This window comes from Neopelma chrysocephalum, unplaced genomic scaffold (assembly GCF_003984885.1).
Source record: "Neopelma chrysocephalum unplaced genomic scaffold, ASM398488v2 Primary Assembly neopelma1_83, whole genome shotgun sequence".
In the NCBI taxonomy this organism is placed as follows: domain Eukaryota; kingdom Metazoa; phylum Chordata; class Aves; order Passeriformes; family Pipridae; genus Neopelma; species Neopelma chrysocephalum.
The window spans coordinates 2,314,795-2,331,671 of NW_020897745.1; the positions used below are offsets into that span (position 1 = coordinate 2,314,795).

General features: G+C 48.6%; 1 protein-coding gene across 3 annotated transcripts; it reads right to left on the reverse strand.

The window, feature by feature from the left end:
* Positions 1-639: 639 nt before the first annotated feature.
* Positions 640-9,076, reverse strand: THNSL2 (threonine synthase like 2). 3 transcript variants are annotated; one of them, XM_027691296.1, is made up of 9 exons: positions 8,944-9,075; positions 8,238-8,465; positions 7,348-7,542; positions 6,929-7,081; positions 6,034-6,264; positions 5,040-5,188; positions 2,234-2,359; positions 1,229-1,368; positions 640-1,120 (listed from the first exon to the last, which is right to left on the reverse strand). In XM_027691296.1, the coding sequence occupies exons 2-9, from the start codon at positions 8,458-8,460 to the stop codon at positions 853-855; spliced, it is 1,485 nt and encodes a 494-aa protein (XP_027547097.1). In that variant the 5' UTR covers positions 8,461-8,465; positions 8,944-9,075; the 3' UTR covers positions 640-852. The 3 variants fall into 3 exon arrangements, with proteins under 3 accessions (XP_027547097.1, XP_027547098.1, XP_027547099.1); XM_027691297.1 differs by having other exon boundaries at positions 8,238-8,462; positions 8,944-9,074; XM_027691298.1 differs by lacking the exon at positions 7,348-7,542 and having other exon boundaries at positions 8,944-9,076.
* Between the last annotated feature and the right edge of the window lie 7,801 nt (positions 9,077-16,877).

Here is a 16,877-nt window from a genome sequence, read left to right on the forward strand (position 1 = left end):
CTTCAAATTAATCCTCCCATTACAGGACTTCCTTTGATGTCAAAGGGGGAATTTTTTTTGATGGCAGAGGGGGATTTTTCCCCCCTGGTATAATTATTCCTCTTTTTCTTTCCCCTTTTTTAGGCACAAGAGATTCCTGCCAGATTCATGACTTGTGGAGGCAGCTCCCACACAAGGTATTTATATATTTATATGTATATGATGGGAACGTGGTATTGAATGACCTGAAGTTTCAGGCAGAGGATAAGGGGAATTTCCCATTTCCTACTCGTTGCAGTGGAAGTTGCCTGGGAAGAGTCTGCAGCAGGACTAGGACCAAAAGCTGTGAGATAAAGAACTGCTTTCCAGTGCTGTAAGATAAGCATGTCCAGGGAAAACATCTGCTATTTAACACTATAATTGGGCAAGTTTCAATGCCTGGGAATGATCCCTGCCACTGCCTAAATTACAGGGATGGGTAAAGTGGATTAGCTCCAGTCTTGCATGTGCTTCCCATTGAGCATCTTGGGTGTTACTGGGATCACTGGGCTGAACATCCCAGCACGGAGCCAGAATCACTGGATAATGCTCAAGAAGCAGTGGATAGTGCTAAGGAAGCTTTCTGTAATAGCCAGTAAAGATGGAACAGGCAGGTAAATCCAGAGTTTCAATCAGATTTTATGAATTATTAGGACAAAGGGGATACAATTGCAGAGCTCTTTACTAAAAATATTATGAAATAGTCCATATACTTCAATGGGGAAGTGCGTTCTTGCTAATAAATCATTGCACGGAGGCTCCCACCATAACATGGGGCTTTCCTGGGAACGGAGAATGAGCCCTGGGAGGCATTGGCCAGCTGTGCCCAGTACCTCAGGTCTGTGTGACTACCTGCCCCCTGATCCCCTGCTGCCCCAGGGGTGCAAACTGACCCCCCCCTGCCTCCCACTGCCGTGCCACAGCTCCAATCCGCCCCCGGAGCACCTGTGCCCAGTCCTGTCCCCGCTCCAAGGGAGTGGACCTCGTCTCCATCTTTGTTAGGGCAGTGATTTCAGGGACAATCTGGGGAACCAGGCCAGCTCGGAGCACGGCATCCTGAAATTTGGCTGCGGAGGCTGGAGCTAAGCAACACCGGGGAATGCTGCAAAGGGAAGAAAAGCAAGGAAATTTGGGATGTAAGCAAGCCCTGGGCTGGAAATACTGAAGGAACAAGGGGATAGTGATGCTCCAGTCCCCAACACTCCCTCACCCGTCTGGCTGAGAGTAGTGGTAGTGAGCAGCCACGGCAGAGTGGGGGCACAGCAGGTACTGGTTTTCCTCCCAGCAGCGCCGCATGGCTCCAACAATATCCTCGTCGGAGGCTGAGCAGGATCGCAGGGTCTCGGAGAGCTGTGGGAATCAGGGAGGTTTGTTTTGCACAGGGCATTAGCCACAAGCACTCAGCAAAGCAACTCAAAATAGGGAGGCTGGAGGACGGGGCTCCCCAAGGGCTGAAGGAAGAGGGGTTGCTGCAGCACTGCTGGAAACAACCGTGGGGACGGAGTGTGAGCAAGGGGTTTCCATCCACAGCTGCTGCGAGTGTGGGTGGAAAGGAGCCGAGACTCAGCTCCTCAGCTCTTGGCTGCTATTTCCATGCTCTGAGGGACTTGTAAAACCCACCTCAGTGTAACAGCTCTTCTTGCCTTTAAGAAAATCATTACTTAGTATTTATCTTGCTGCAGCGCAAGCAGGAGCAGGCACAAAGGCAAAGGATGCTTAGTGAGGGCCAGTGCGTGGGAATTTGGATGGGAAGAGGCAGGGCTTTGCATCTGGCCCTCTCACAGTTCATATCTTTGGTTTTCTCTTGTATCTCTCTCTGTGTTGTGCTCCCATTTGCCATAAGAGTGAGGCTGAATTGCAGCACCCAAGTCATCAGACCCGCTCCCAAACACTCAATTTGTGCCAGCATCTGCTGCACAATGCCTCGGTGCATGGACAAGGATGGGGTGGTTTCAGATCCTAACTAAATAATTGTAGGCATTTATTAAATTAGTTTCGCAAAGAAGAAAGAGCATTTTAAAAAAAAAAATTTAAAAGCGGTTTTTAACATCTCAGTGCACACACATTGATATAAAACTTCTGTTCTGGCCTCACACGTAAATTTTTGGTTGGAAACTCTCCACTAGGATTTTTTTATTCTGAAAATGAGTTGAAAACAGTAATTCTCCTTACATGCACACACACATACACAGTGTTGTGTGTGTCAGGAACTGACCTTTCTGTGCAAATCCTCCGGCAGCTTTAGGCTTTTCGATACGCTGAATTGCTCCATCAGCGTTTTAATCAGGCTGCTGTCAGAGCCTGAGAGCAGCCACAGGATCCTCTCCACATTGTAAGGCTCCTGGGAAAACAAAGCAATAGGTGAGCAGTGGAAATTCAAGCATCTCTCTCGGGAGATGACCACCTGTGTTGATTCTCTGATGTCTCCGTAGGGTTGAGGTCCTACTGCTGCGTTTTTCTTGGTGGCAGCTGGCGTGGGCTTTTTGTCTTCCCTTTGCTCACCTACATCCCAAGACAAGTCTTTGGGAACACGATGTCTTTTGGACCTATGACCTGTTTGACAGTGACCATCAGATTAAAACAGAAAATGCAGGGATGACTGATGAATCAACGGTGTGACCACATCTGTACAATCACCGTGATGAACCCAGGCTAATAACACACCATGCACTGGAGAACCAGAAATATCCAGCTGTTTACTCAGTGTTGCAGATGCTGGGTGACTCACAGAGACACCCAGCTCCCTGCAGGGCTGGCTGATAATCTTTGTGAATTTATAGGGCACATATAGGGCCTGACTGGCCTGTATGGCTGCGTAGCAATCAGTGTTGCAACACTGCAGCAGAGCTCTGTGCAAGACCATAGAGGAGGGTCACAAACCAATTTCTTTTCTCCCTGTCTCATCCCTGCATGTTTACAAGCACTAAGAAACATTCATCCAGTGGTTTGGCTGAGACACCTTGTAGGGACAGACAGGACAAGGGGCACAAACTCACAGAGTACTCATCACATCTCCTGGGTTCAAGTGATGGGTTTGAATGAACTCTTCACATCTTTCTGCCTGTGACCTTTTGTCACTCCATTCTGTTCTACCTTGGAGAGTCATCAGGACTTACTCAGACTTTTGTGTCCTTATCTGGGTGTCTTATGGCCCCAGTTCTGTCCTTCATCTTCCCACCATCACCTCCCAGAGCCTCTAATCTTCAGTCTAGTCTGGGTGTTGCCTGCCCTTTGCTTTAGGTTGTCCCCTGTTTTAGGCTGTCCTCTGCTTCCCCTCTGCTGTCCTGAGAAGCTACATGTCAGTGTGCCCTGGACTTCAACAACCTGCTCCTAGAAGTTCCTCCAGCACCATGCTCCCGACATCCCTTCTCCTGTCCTTCTTTCTGCTGCTCCCACATCCTTTACACATGCTTCCCCTTCACCCTTCATTCATGCCAGCCTTTTGGTTTCCACTACAGATCTCTATGTTGACACCAGCAAGTTGAACTGGGCCAGGACACTGGTGCAAGTACTGGCCTTACCATCTAAGTAAGGCTTCTGCTTCTGTCCCATGCCACCAGAGCTGTCCAGGAGAACTTTGGGGCCCAATTTGAAGGACAGATCATGCTGGGGACAAAGTTTTGGCACGTGGACATGAGCTGTGTGGTGCTTCCCGACCTGAGGGCCAGAGAACATCCCCTGGTTGTCTTTAAGTGCTGCAAAGACTCAACACCTGCTGTGATTCTCCTGGGATTGCTCCTTACAAGGCTCATCCACACCATACTTCCTGCTTCACCTTCAACTCTTTAGGGAGTATCTAATGGGAAAATTTTCTCTGCTGTACTTTGGGCTGCAGAAGAGGCAACCTAAAGAGGCTGTGCACTCTCCATCCTTTAAGGTTTCCAACACCCAAACGGAAAATCCCTGAGCAATCTGGTGTGGCCTCAGGGCCGACCCTGCTTTAAACAGGCCCCAACTAGAGACCTCCTGAATTCCCCTCAAGAATGAATGATCTCTTATGCTATGGAAATATTTGCATGGATGCTTCAGATGTGAGCTGAACAACGATGTCCCACACAGGTGTGGAGAGGGATGTGGAGAGGGATACACCCATCCAGCTCCTCAGCAATCTCAGGATATCACCTTGCCTCACTGCCTGCTGCCATAATCCCAAAGGCTGGCACATGCCTGGGAACCTCAGTGGAGCAGTGTTACTGAAGGACATGGGCCCAGAGAGGAGCCCAGATACCCCTGGAGCTCTGAGGAGCTCCCCAAGTTCATGGCTTGGGAGGAAAGCCAAGCTACAGAGCACAGCCTGGTGATAAGGGCATAGGGACTTAGTGACTGCAGAGCATGGCAGCCCCTCCAGGCTCCCGGGTCCTCCCAAGGTGTTTGACAGCTTTTGGAAAATCCAGGTAGCTTAAGGCCACAGAGACACAACACCAAGGGTTTCCCTCTTTGATCACTTGTTTGGAAGCAGATCCAATCCCTGGGGATCACAGGGTAGGGATGAGACAGGAGGTATTTGCTTCCAGGTGTTTGGTTTCTGTACCTCCACGACTTTTCTTTCTGAGGCCTTTGCCTGCCTGCTGAGACTTGTTTTGCTCTGAGCAAGCTGCAGACGGCCATAAATGAGGCATTTCTTCTGGACTTCCCTACCTTCTTCCTGGTCTCTCCTCTTGCTCTTGGTGGAGCCTTTCAGAAGCATCAACAAAACCCCTGAGACATGGTGGCACTTATAGTTCTGTAGTTGTCACATGTTGTAAAAGCGTCCCTCTCTTGCTAACCTTGCACAGGACAAAACCCCAGAAACACAGCATTTAACAATGAAGATCACAAAGTCAAGCCCTGAAAAGTGAGGAGGAGGGTGTTTGATCTACTTCAGCTCAGCAGTCTGCAGCATAAATGGTTAATAGGAGTCACACCTCCTAATGCATCACTAAGAGGCACTGCCAGTGGAAGAATTATGCAGGCAGATCAGAGTAAAAGGAAAAAAAATTCAATATTTGCTATTTCCCCATTTTGGCCAATTCACTACACACCTGAATATCCATGGCTGATGCTAATGTAGCCTTCACATTCTCTGCCACTGAGAAATCTCCATGTTGGACAGTTCTATGAATGATGTCATTGCTGTTCACCACGGCAACAACTCGAATCGGGAGACCCATTTTCTGGGCAATACAGCCAGCTGGGAAAAAACAGTGAAAAATAAATATGTGCTTGGTGAAGAAACATCCAAAGGAAGTTTAGAAAAGGAGTCATTGTACAAATTGATGGAGCACCTGGCTCAGAAGCAGACACAAATGATATTCCCTGGTGGACTCTGAGATATCTGTCTATAGGGGTTTGGTAGAGCACCAGATTATAAAATCCAGGGATGCAATGCTCCACCTGCCATTGAACACTGACCTTTGGGCATCTCCACATTTGAAGATGGATGGTTAGGGGACGAGAGGTCAGGCAGGTGCTGTGCAAGCAAGAGAGATGAAGATTTTGGGCTTGTTAATGCTGCCTCAGATGGGCAGCCTGGAAGTGCAGTGAATATATCAAACCCTTCGATGTTGTCATAAGACAGTTCTATGCCTATTTTGGGACAGAGGCAAACAAGGGCTCTCATTTAGAAGGCCAGATTACGCAATTATGAGTGGTTCTCTTGACCACACACTACCATGCAAACCAGAGTAGGACCTGGTAGGATTCCACACCTCTGTTAATGTCTCACTTAAGAAATTAGAGCCACAGTATTTTCCCTCTTTTCTTCATCAAACACATTCTGTCCTCTCCTAATGTTCCCATCCTCAAGATAGCTACAGTCATCATCAAAGGGTGGTTTGGGTTTTTCTGCATCCTATAAATCATCAGTGACACCTAAATTGAGTAATAAGCATACATGAGTAATAAAATAAAAGTGGTTCTGAAGAAATCCTACCAGAGAGTGGGTGTTTTAATAAATAGCAATACCTAGTATCTCTGAAGTGCTTTTGGTCTATAGATCACAGCATTGTCTCTCTTATCTAACCTTTTTCCCTTTACCTGTGATATTTCCTCCTCCTCCTGTTGGCACAACAATTTCCACCACTGGCAACGGGGTGGTATCCAGGGATGGGGCACACTGAAAGTAAGCATAGAAGTAGTGAGCAATCTGCACCATAATCCTAGACCAGTTGATGGAATTCAAGCTCATCAAATTGTATTTTCTGGCAAAATTGTCATCGGCGAACAGTTCCTTGATGGGCTCATCGATTTCATCGCTGTTCCCATGAGCTGCCAAAAGGAGAAAGGAAAGATTAGATCTGCCAACAGCAGTGCATCAGGCATAAGGTAATTTCTGCTTAGAAACAGGGGTTAGTCTCAAGCCCTGGGGTTTGCTGTGGCCCATCTGCCTTGGGGGCTGAGTGGCACCCTGTGGATGTCGGGTGGTTTCTGCAGACGCGGCACTCTGGGTTCCTGCTTATACCAAATATATATTTCCCAAATATGTATTTCCCCTTGTGAGATGCCAAGGTGAGACCTGGCTGAGCAGAAGGGTCCATGCGAACTCAAGCAGCTCAAGCACCCAGTGGTGATGCTGACCCATGGGGATGGCAAGGTGGTAGGGGATGGATCACACATGAAGGTGAGAAGACAGAGGGAAGGGGTAACTCCAAATCCTTTTAGTGTCAAGAAATGGTGCTGAACTCAGTGTAGCCAAACACCAACTGCCTGCATGGAGGCAGCTCTGATTTGTGGCCAGGAGACAAAGAAGCCTTGAACTACTTGGTCACCAAGCTGGGGATGTCGTCTCCTGTCTGGGCACGGTGATGGCAATGACCTGACTGGCTACAGCTGCTAAAGCTGTAAATCCCACTGAGCATCTCCCTGAGACTTTAAGGGTCATGGTTTTGACACAGCAGGGCCATAGAGTGGACAGTCCAACAGCAGTACCAACCAGCAAAGACGTGGACATTGTCTTCAATGACAGTGGTCATCTGAAGTTCCTGTATCTGGGTGCAGAGCCCCTTGGGCAGCAGAACAAAGATGTCCATGTTCTTCTGCCCTCTCACACTCTCGATGGCTGAGCTCCCTGTGTCCCCTGAAGTCCCTGTTTCAAAGTGAGGAAGCACCAAGAAAAGAAAAAAATTGATGCATCAGTCAAACCTGCATCGCTGCACTTTAGGAAAAGACACAGAGAAGCTCCATGAGATGCTTTTGACTAGAGAAGCCACCCTGGCATTGCCTGGAGATCATTCACCAGCCACCCATTAGGCAATACCACCCTGGGCCATCTGTAGGGAGGGCTGTGGGATGGTGGCTCTCAATGTAAAGGCCTGCCCAGAAACGTTACCCCCCACAAAGAGACATACTCACCCACCAGAATAGTGATGTGCTTCTGCTTTTTCTCCAAGAAATATTGCAAAAACTGCCCTGTGCAGGACAAGGACAGATCCTTAAACGCAAAAGTAACCCCGTGCCACAGCTCCAAAACATTCAGCCCATCTTTCAGCCTGGATAAATGGACAACATCCTCGTGCCTGAACCTGCTGAAGGCCCTGTCGATCAGGTCTAGAGGGAAAATGGTTAAAGGAGTTGTTAGATTGAGTGTTTTTCTGACCCATGGCTTCCTGCACCTGTGTTCCTCATGCTCCTGGTACCTTTCTGCACAACCAAAGACTCAGTTGCTGGAGCAGTGACAGACATCCAACAAGTTATAAGTAGTTACTAGGAATAAACCAGCTTCATGGTGTTTGATAATTCTATGCCAAGTAACCCCAGGGGACACTATACACAATCAGAGAAAACTGTGCTAAAATATAAAATGCAGGAAACCTGAGTTTTATCACTGTGTGTCGCTGAGACAGAGGTTGCAGCTGCCCTCTGGTGGAAGTGACAGCTCTTAAATGATGTAAAACATAAAAAATGTGGTCTCAAGTAGAGCGTGGAGCAGCAGGAAGCCCTGGAGGGAGGGCAAGTCTGGAGCCCAGCAGAGCAGCCGGGTGACCCAGCAGCGAGCAGGGTCACAGCATCAGCCATCGCTACTGAAGTCACCAGAATCCCTATTTGCACACAGGGAACACTTTTTGTCCGTCACTGAAAGGTGACAGAGGAGATCAGGGTTCAGAAAGAAGCAGGCAATAGTGCAGCAGGCTCCATCCTCTGGGGGCCGTGAGAGGGTGGGGTCTAGGCAGGCAGGTGCATCTGAACACCCTAAAATCCTCTCGCACATCCCCGCGAGCAGCTCCCTGCGCGGCTGCGCTCACCACTGAGTGTGTTCCGTGGGACCAGGTCGGCTGGGATGAAGAGGGAGCACAGCTCCTTGACCAGCCCACGGTAGCACAGGCTGCTCCAGCGCCGCAGGGTGTCCCTGTCCAGCGAGGGGATGTTCTGGGGCATGAACAGGCCCCCGTCGGGCGCGTAGCCGGAGAAAAGGGCTCCCTCGAAGTCAACGGCCCCCGTGCCGCCCCGTGTGCTGATGTACTCCATGGCTGCTGGGGAGGGACTGCTGTCACCGCCAGGGACCCAGAGCAGCCCCCTCAACTCCCGCAAAAACTTCCCCTACGGACATACTCCATGGCTGCCTGGGATTTGTGCCAAGGTGGCTGGAGCCTCCTCGTCTCGCTTTCCCTTCAACCCTTCCCACCCTGCCCCGGAGACACTTCCCGCCCGAGGAAAAGCCCTGACGGCGCAGAAGCCGCTGCACAAGCACGTCATGTCCCTTGTGGGCTGTTTGCTAAAGCTGCAGCTTTTTTTTTTTTTTTTTTTTTTTAAAGAAAAGGGAAATAACTATGTTTTTAGAGCAGGCTGATTCTGTTCAAAGGGGTTAAACTAAGGGCAGGACTTGACTCGGCGCAGGAAGGGCTGAGCTAAATCCACCGTGTTCACGCAAATCCCACCGAGGAGCCGCCGGCGCTGCTGGAAGAGGCTGTTTCCCACCCAGGTCCCGTGAACTCCCACGGCCGTTCCCACCTCGGGCACTTGGGCCAACGCTGCAGCCCCTTGGCAAGGGATGGGCGGCAGGAGAGCGAACAAACAGCCTGCTGCCACCGCTTCCAACCCGCTCACCCTTTGCACTTGTGCTCACGGAAAACTTGTCCCCGTTGCAACCGGACAAAGTTCCCTGTGGAGCAGCCCAGCAGAGAAAGCCTCCCTGCAGCGAGCCTGGGAATGGGAATATGCTGCAGCTCGGGAGAAATCTAGTTAAATATTAGGAGAGAGGTTTTAACATGAGGGTGATTAAGCACAGGACACAGAGGGCTTGTTGTCTCCAGTATAACTCCAGAGACACTCCAGCTGAGGAAACACATTTTTCTGATGTAACTGTGAGCTTGGATTTCAATTTGAGATTGAACCTGCTTAAAGCAGGTTTTGGGTCAGAAACATCCTTGCAACAAAGATCAGTCTGTAAGTCAGCTGTGCAAAGGCAAGTGTTCAGCCTCCTAACAGCCCTGTCCCACCGATGGGGAAACTGAGGCACGGGAGGGAGAGGGGACATGTGCAGGACTGTGTAAAAAGAAATCAGTTCTCCTTTGCAGGGAATGGCTGTGCATCCCTTTTCTACTTTTTATTTTAATATAAATGCTTTTTGAAGAGAAATGTTGACACAGGACCAGTGGCTGCACAAACCCAGGGTGCAGCTCAGTGTGTGCTGCTGGAGCTTGAGTGGGGACTTCAGTCCAGGCAGGTAAGGTGCAGAGGTACAAGGGATGGCTGATAACAGCCTGCCATGACCCAAAGAGCTCATGTCTGCAGCAGGGGACACATTGCCTGCCAAAGCACTGGAGTCTGACACATTACACTGCCTCTCTTAACTCTGGGGAGTAACTGGAGCCACGAGAAAAGTTTCCAGAAGAGGGTGGTCCAGTCCTTGACCTGAGCACTGACATAGAAACAGGCTTTTCTCCACCCAGCATTCCAAAGGGCTGCTTCTGCAAGCTCCTCAGCAGGAGGCAGAAGCAAAACTTCAGGCTGTGGGCAAAATTGCCCCTGATGGTGTTGTGCAGAGCAGGAAGCAAACAGAAGCTTTTTAATAATTTATCTGAGCTCACACAGTGGGCGGAGCAGAGCAAATCTCTAGGAAATCAACTAGGCAGGGAGCTACTTATCTATAATTACATAAATTATATCACCCAACCAGTCCACATCTCTCCACCGTCAGGAGACCTCTGTGCTCAGCGTTCCTCATGACATTGCAAAAATGAAACCTGCTGTGACCTCCCTGTACCCGCAGCCACCAGGTCCTCATGCCACACTGGCATGCTGTGGGGTGCTGACCCTGCAATGGGGGTCTGTGCCCATCCCAGATATGCATACAGGTCCTTTCAGAAGGTGCTAGAAAAAAACAGGCAACGGGGCTGGACCTTGTTCATCAGGGACGGCTCAAGTTTAAATTGATGGTGAAACCTCTCCAGAGTCATCCCTGAAGTCATCAAAAGTTCCCAAGGTCATCTGGCCATCTGATGTCTCCAGATCAGAGCCTCAACTCCTCATCATGCTCCAGTGGTAGCTGACACAAAAAACTGCAAGTAGCACCTCTGGAAAAAAACAGCAAAATATTGGAAATAAAGGAAATATTAAAAGCTGCAGGATACATGGTTTGTCTCCTCTACTCTGACCTCTTCCCTCTCCCACAACAGTGTGCCAAGGTGAATTTAGGATTTTCCCTCTTTGCCCACACAGAGACAGAGCACACTTTGAGCTCAGCTCAGATTCAGGCTAGAACAAGGGAAGAATCAAATCCATAGGAAAAGCTGCACAAGCTGATATTTCTTATTACCAGTGCAATAATTTAATATCACCAGTGTGCATCTGATCATCTCTGCAAGGGTCACCCAGCACATTTCAATGAGACCTCACCTATTCCCACCACCATGAGACATTATGCCTCAGGGCATTTACTTACCATATGTCTAGTTCTTTTAATGTGTTTTAGCACAGCTAAAGAGATGACTTCACTGATTCAGCTAATTTTTTTTTTTCAAGTGAAGAGTTTACAATGAGATTGATGATCCCTTCAGCAATACATCCCTCTGAGATGCAGGAACCCTGCAAAAAATGGGTTATACCAGGACACCTGCTATCTGCATTTACAGCAGGGCTGGTGCCACAAGCCTGTCTATGCCCTGGGCCTATCAGCAGTGATAACCCTCACTAACAGGATCAGTGGTTCATGCTGGGATGCAGGGACTGCTGATGTGGCAGCCACAGGTGAACACAGAGGAAGTGCCTGGGACACTCACTGGGATGACAGTAGCATTTAGTGGGAGAGCTTTTCCCATGCTCAGCCCTGAAATTTCCATGCATTCAGGTTCAGAGTAGCATTTCATTTTTGGTGGAGCTCTGAGCAGCCTGGTCTAGTGAAAGGTAGTTGTAACAAGATGATCTTTAAATTTGTTCCAACCTAGGCCATTCTATGATTCTATGACTCATTCTATGATTCTTTAATATTATTTTGAACTTTAAAAGAAAGGAGAAGAGGGTGCCCGTGCACACCAGCCTGTCAGGACTCATCTACCACAGCAACAGATCAAGGGCTGGAAAATGTAATAGCCTTTAATTAACCTGGTCTTACTCAGTGCCTCCATATTCCTGCTGGTATTAGCACTCCCACTTTGGACCTTGTCTGTTCCTGAGCAGTTCATGCTCTTTGGACTCATATGTCAGGAACCAGCTGTATTTGCAAACCCCAGCTAAGGCTGCTGTCAGACTTTTCCAACCTTTTCTTTTGTAGTGCATCGGTTTTCATCCCTCCAGACAGAATTTTCTCAGCCTCTTCGCCTTCCAAAGGCATCCAAAAGCATGATGAGGACTGAGGAAGCAGAAGGGTGCATATAACAGCAAGGAGGCAGTTTTTTCCTGCACAAATTCCCATGAAATTTCAGGTCTCAGGCCCAAGTGTTGCAGCACTCAAAGACAAGCACGGCAACACTCTCAGCTTCATGTTTGCTGAGCCGCTTTTCCATCCTCTCCAGCAATGGCCCCCCCTACATGTCCCAAGCACAAGCAACGCTTTGGGTTGGGGTGCCCTGTCCGTTCCCCCCGTGGAGCATCCCCAGGAGCTCTCAGGAACACGGGCTGTACCTGTCAATCCCATGTCACTAGATGGCGGCAATGCCTTGTGTCCACGGAGGAGATGCAGAACTGCTGCCTCGGAAGACTTTCCCTGCTCCCCCACCTAGCCTTTCCCACCCTCCCACACCTGCCTCCACCTTTCAGGCCATGGACATCCAGCAACCCCAAAAACAGATGGGAAACATCTCCCCAGAGAGCCCTATTTTGGAGCTGAGGAAGAGGAGGCAAGGGCGAAGTTCTGGGTCAGGAGGTCAGGCTACAAAGCTGAGAGGCCTGAGCCAACAGAACGGCTTTTATCACCCTCCTTTCAGCAGGATCTCTCCTACCCCCAGGGAGGCATTCAGAAAGGGGCACACAGAAAGGACCCCACCTTTCAACCAGGTCCAGAATGCACCAATTTTTACAAAAAAGCATCTCATAACCCTGAGCAGCACAAAAATCTCCCCATATCTCCCAGTCCTGTCTCTGCCCACAAGCTGTTTGGGGCCTGAAAACCACACGCAAATAAAAGCTTTCAGGCCTATAAGTGACCCAGGCGACACCAGGCAGGTTTGGTAAGGGGGTGATCAGAATATCTGGGGTTTTGAAATGCCATTTACTACCCCATACAGAATAGATCCCAGTGGAAAGTGCATTATGTTGGCTGAGAAAAATATATAAGCTTATTACAGGGGCTTGTTGAAGAAGTTAAATGTCCTGTGCTCTCTCAGGCACAGAAGTGTGAACTTTCACAGACAAAACAGGGAGATTCTAGATTAAAAAAAAAAAAAAAAAAGAAAAAAGTAAGGGTTTGGCAGAAATCAAACTATTTCAGTTCTGCCTATCTCAGGGGCAGACTCACATGTTGGTCAGATTTGGAGATCCATGGCATGGGAAGGGGGGCTGAGGAGATTTGCCGAGTGTCTGCAGCTTCACAGGCAAATGTGCACCCAGAATCATTTGTTTGAGCCTCATGTCAAGGAGATATAAGGCAGAAATGCTCAACTGTAGATGAACTAAAGTGTCCAAAGCTGAAATACTGGCAATATAAATTGTCAGTATTTTAGCTGCCATGAAGCAGAACTGCCACGTGGGTCAACTCCTCTCATTACCAGTGTAAACACAGAGACTTTTCCACGTCCACCTCTGATGATTTTGCAGGGCAAGGAGCTGCCAGCACGGCAGCCCTTTCCCCACAGATGGGTGCAACTCTTTTCTCAGAAGGAGGTGTTTCACAACCAGCTCAAGGACATCTGTGTTGTGGCTTGGATCTTGTAGATCAAAGTGTAGGACCCGCTCATAAAGACAGAGCAGAAAGGGAGCACAGGGAATTGTGCAGTGCTGGCTCCCGTGGTGGGGTACTGGAGACACTGTTACCTGGAAAAGGTTGTGCAATCTGGTCCTACTATACCGAGGTTTACAATATACCCCCGTGCCTAATTTTATCTCAAAATCTGCTGTCCCATAGGATATGGGCTCTGTGACAGCCCTCTAGGGACTTGACAGAAGAGATGCTCTGGAGGCAGAGCAGTCACAGCTTCTCCAGGTGACTTTGGGAAAGTCAGGCAGTCTCTGCGTGCTCTATAATATGAAAAATGGGGATATCTATGCTCAGGGCAGCACTTTGATTACAGCAAACACGACAGGACAAAGCGGGACATGGACAGTGGCAATCCTGGTCTTTGTCCACAGCTCCGGTCTTGCTGGCACCGTGGTTGTTTCCCATGGAGCATCTCTATGGTCCTGAACCTGGTGAAAACTCAGGTGTTCTCAGACCCACACAACCTCTCTGCCCTCCTCACAGCAGTGTCCTGCCTCAGCACTGACCCTCTGGCTGGTGCATCACTCTTGTGTTGTTGCTTTCCCCAGCCAAGGAACACCATCTGCTAGGGAAGGTCTTGGGGGTTACTGCTTGAACTTTCCTTTATTTTATATATAAACTGTGGTTATATATTTGCCTCAGAGAGAGACAGGAACAGGCTCCTCCTCATGCCTGTATGGGCCTGAGAAACTCTCCTTGACTAATTAGCTGCAACCCCCTGTGAGCAGCATTAAGTGAGCCACTGAGCTCGACAAATCAGGATGAAGGAGAGCACAGGCCAGCTGCAGAGGTGAGCACTGGCCCACAGCAACAGCCAGGTGTCCCTCCAGGACTGGAATTCATCTGACCACTGGAGGCTGCTGTCCTTTCCATCCCGATATCCCAGTCTTCTCCACTTGTGCAGATGAAGATTAACTCATCCCCCCCGTGTCTCAGGGGCTCTTCACCTGCCTGGGTCAGATGGGGACATCTGCACTGCAAATGCGGTGGGATGAGATGAGCCATCTGCACTGGCTAAATGTTCACTGACTCTGCCTTAGGGGACTCTTCCAGACCTTCCTCACTCAAGAACATTAACTGCTAACGGCTCCATTTATTTCCCAACATTTTCTTTCCTTGCCCTTTCCCAAGCTCCATACGTAAAGAGCACCATTTTCAGTCCTTATACCCTGACTCCATGAGCTGGACAGTGAGATGGAGGACAGGCTCATCCTACCAAAGTCCAAGCTCCAAGGACAATACATGGCCTCTGAGGGCATAAGCAGAGGGGTCCATATGCCCAGAGAGAGGCCGTGGCACTGCGCCGCAGATGTTTGAGGCAGGAGAGTGGGAGGTGAGTGGCACAGCCAGTACCTTTATTCCTACTCTAAGGCAAGACCCCAGCAGCAAAGGCAAGGTCTTCTGTAAGCTCTGCTCCCCAGGTGATCATAGGCAGGCAGAGCTAAGGCAGTGATAGGTCTCATGCTATCACTGGTAGTGCTCCTGTGCCCTTGGAGATGCAATACAAACCCTTTGCTCCCTTTGGTTCCTTTGTAATACGATGACAAGGGCTGAGGGCTGCTCTTTGCTGAATATCAGCATCGATGGAAAGGTTTATCAAGCAGCAGTTCTCTACAATCTACCGCTTTTGGCAGCCTTATCAGGGCTCTGATAGTGGCATATCTAATCTAAACCAATACAAACTGGCGCTTGCATGTCTGCAGCTTGGAAGTTACAGCTTGGAGGCAGGAGTCTCCAGGAGACTGCCAAGGCTGTTTTTTAAAAGAGAAAAATCTAGGAAAGGTGCTGTATTTCATCTCAGTGCTGTCTTGGTAATGCAGCACAAAGAAAACTTGGTGGAAACCAACAGCGACAGAGAGCTCACAGCAGCAGTGGCATCTTTTCCCATCCCATGCAACCTTTCAAAGCAGTGCAGCCATGTGGCCTGCCAAAGAAACCTTTGTTCCTCAAGGTTTAAAATAATCAGATCAAAGATGTGAAAACTGGGCAGCAGACCAAGTTCCCAGATTCAAGGGCAGCAGAAATAGGGATTACCTAAGCAATACTATAGGTTGAGACAGAGGGAAGCCCACCTGGGGATCTGTGACCGGCAAACTTGTGACCAGGCTTCCAAAAAAAATGGCTTTTGGGGTGTCCAGCTGGACCTGCACTAGAAAAATCCAGGACTAAATCAACAAAAGCCTCAGCTTGTAGCCTTTCACATTTGGACCAAGAAAATACTAGTGAAGAACTCAGCGCCAGGTTCCCAAAGAACTGAGGGGAAACCAAAGGCTTCACAAAGACTGGGAACTCACTGGTGGGATAGACAAGAGGAGCAAGAGGAGGTGATAAGAGGTGAGGTGCATGAAGACATTCTCAGACCTCCACAAGGCTGCCAGCTGAGCAAAGTGCCTATCCCCACACAGTGCTTTGGCTTTAAGTCATTTTCATAGTTCAGATCTTAAGTAAGAGTTTAGTTCAAACTGGAGGAGGCAGAGGGAGATTTTTTCTGTAGGAGCCCTAAAACTCAAAATCCGGTTTCCCAGCATAATGTCCAAATCACCAAGAAGCAGTGCACATAAGAGGGTGGTTTCCCACTGCCTTGGCAGACGCTGAATAAATGGGAGCCAGGATGAGGAATCCCAGGGAAAGGTTGAGGGAAGGTGGTAAAAGGATGCAACTGTTCCAAGGGCAGCTACAGAGGTGACAGAGCCAAGCTCTTCTTGGTGTTGTAACATGAGGCACCAGCCACAAATTATACTTTGGGAGGTTTGGGTTGAGCACCTCTACTTCAAGAGGTGGGTGTTGGAGGCCCAGGGTGAGTACCCAGAGAGGCAAAGGAGGTGGGGTTTGAGATTTGGCCCAAACCATGGGTGATCCATTGGTGATATTCTTGCTTTGAGCAGGAGGTTGAACCAGAGACCTTCAAAGGTCCCTCCAATGGGCATTTCTCTGGTTCATCACCTTGGGACACAGAGCATTCAGGTGTCTAAATAGGAGGTGAGACTTTCTGCATGTCCATATCTTTGATTCAGGTGCAAAAAGCAGAAATGAGACACTTGTGTCCATTTTTCTGACAAGCTTCCAAGATCTATGCTTTATTTTCAAAGCATCTTAAATGTAGAAGTACCTGCTGGCTTCCCCCCAGATGTAGCTTCCTCAGTAATTTTTGAAAATTATCCATGCATTTTCCCTTTCTACAAACCAAGCTTAGGTTTTAGGGTATGGATTTAGTTTAATCAAATTATCACACACTTGGTCTTGTGTTAATGCAAATCAGGGGCATTTTCTTGGCCTTGGAAAGTTAAAGTGATATCATATTTTAAAAGATCCCATATTCTGGTGGGGAGATGTACAAGTATTCTGAACTTTGCTATTGAGATTAAGTTTATCTCACCTGCAGTTTGCTCAGCAGGCCTGGCTAGATAATAATTACCTTGGCCAAATTTCATTCAATATGCGTTCTTCTTTTTTTATAAGAACTTCTGCATTTCTTTGCTAAAAGAAATAAAAGAACCCAAGTCCAAAAGAATATGAAGAGGTTTTATTTTTG

Coding starts and splice junctions, on each gene's coding strand:
- THNSL2 (XM_027691296.1), bottom strand. CDS start 8,460: ATGGAGTACATCAGCACACGGGGCGGCACGGGGGCCGTTGACTTCGAG. Junction 7,082..7,347: donor GCACATCACTATTCTGGTGG/GTGAGTATGTCT, acceptor ACTTTGAAACAG/GGACTTCAGGGGACACAGGG. Junction 5,189..6,033: donor AGGAGGAGGAAATATCACAG/GTAAAGGGAAAA, acceptor GTTTTTTCCCAG/CTGGCTGTATTGCCCAGAAA.